This window comes from Penaeus monodon, chromosome 15 (genome assembly GCF_015228065.2).
Source record: "Penaeus monodon isolate SGIC_2016 chromosome 15, NSTDA_Pmon_1, whole genome shotgun sequence".
In the NCBI taxonomy this organism is placed as follows: Eukaryota; Metazoa; Arthropoda; class Malacostraca; order Decapoda; family Penaeidae; genus Penaeus; species Penaeus monodon.
The window spans coordinates 8085781-8086752 of record NC_051400.1 but is presented as its reverse complement, the minus strand read 5'-3'; the positions used below and the strand labels follow the sequence as shown (position 1 = coordinate 8086752).

The 972-nt window shown below is 39.9% G+C and overlaps 1 protein-coding gene across 1 annotated transcript in view; it reads left to right on the top strand.

Annotated features, from left to right (window-relative positions):
- LOC119581725 (protein disulfide-isomerase A5-like) overlaps positions 1-972 on the top strand; it is a gene marked incomplete at its 5' end in the record, with an annotated part of 4964 nt that overhangs the window by 2050 nt on the left and 1942 nt on the right. The window contains 1 exon segment of the mRNA XM_037929852.1: positions 333-519. Within this exon segment, the coding sequence (XP_037785780.1) occupies positions 333-519 (187 nt within the window).

The window sequence follows — 972 nt, the reverse complement described above, 5'->3', positions numbered from 1 at the left end:
AGAAATACTTGAATGTTAGGCAAAAAATAAATAAAATTCAGAATTCTCAGAATCTGTCATTGCTGCAGTGAGAAACTTCATGCAGCAAGCATTCCTGTTGCCAGCTTAGTACAGCTGCTTAGTTAGCAACACTATTCTAAAGATTAGAAAGACTTCTATTTGTGCTTATTTTTGTGTGATTTCCTATAAACTTCATATGTCTTACTATATTTGGAAACCTCTTTGGTGTGTAACAAAAAAGAAGGGGAAAAAATTGGAAATCACCAGTATGGTATATAATCTTTCTTTGCACCATATTCCTGTCACTCATATCTTTTATCCTATGCTGGCAGGAGATTGACTTCGTGAAATTCATGGAGGATCCTGAGAACCCTCTGAGTGGGTCTCCTCCCCCGCCCCCCTCTCCGCAGGAGGAATGGGCGTCTGTGGAGGGTTCGGAGCTGCTGCACCACTTGACGGAGGCCACTTTTGATGCTTTCATCAAGGACAAGGAGGCGCTGGTTATGTTCTATGCCCCATGTGAGTTGATCTTATGGGGGTGTGATTGAGGGGAGGAGGGAGAAAGAAAGGGTATTGTGTAAAATTTGGTATTTTATCGGAGGAGGAATTGTGTTCGCTTCTGGATAAGGCATGTTTCCCCACTGAAGTTTATCTTACCTTGGAGAGTTAAAGTACAGTCATAGGAATGTTGTGTGCACGTCAGGGGCGTGGGCATGCCATTTACACAGTGAGAGAACTAAGGCAAGCAGCTACATTATGATGTTCAGTATGCCAAAGGTTTTAGGTAGCTGAATGTGTGGTGCAGTTTGCTGTTGTTAATTTATATAGTATTTATGTGAACATCAACAAATAACTTAAATGGATAGAAAAAGATGTATAATAGTACATACTTTAAATCACATCCAGATAGATAACCCAATTTAATTGCATTACCTGCAAAAATGATAGTCATATTGAAATAGCTAAACACCA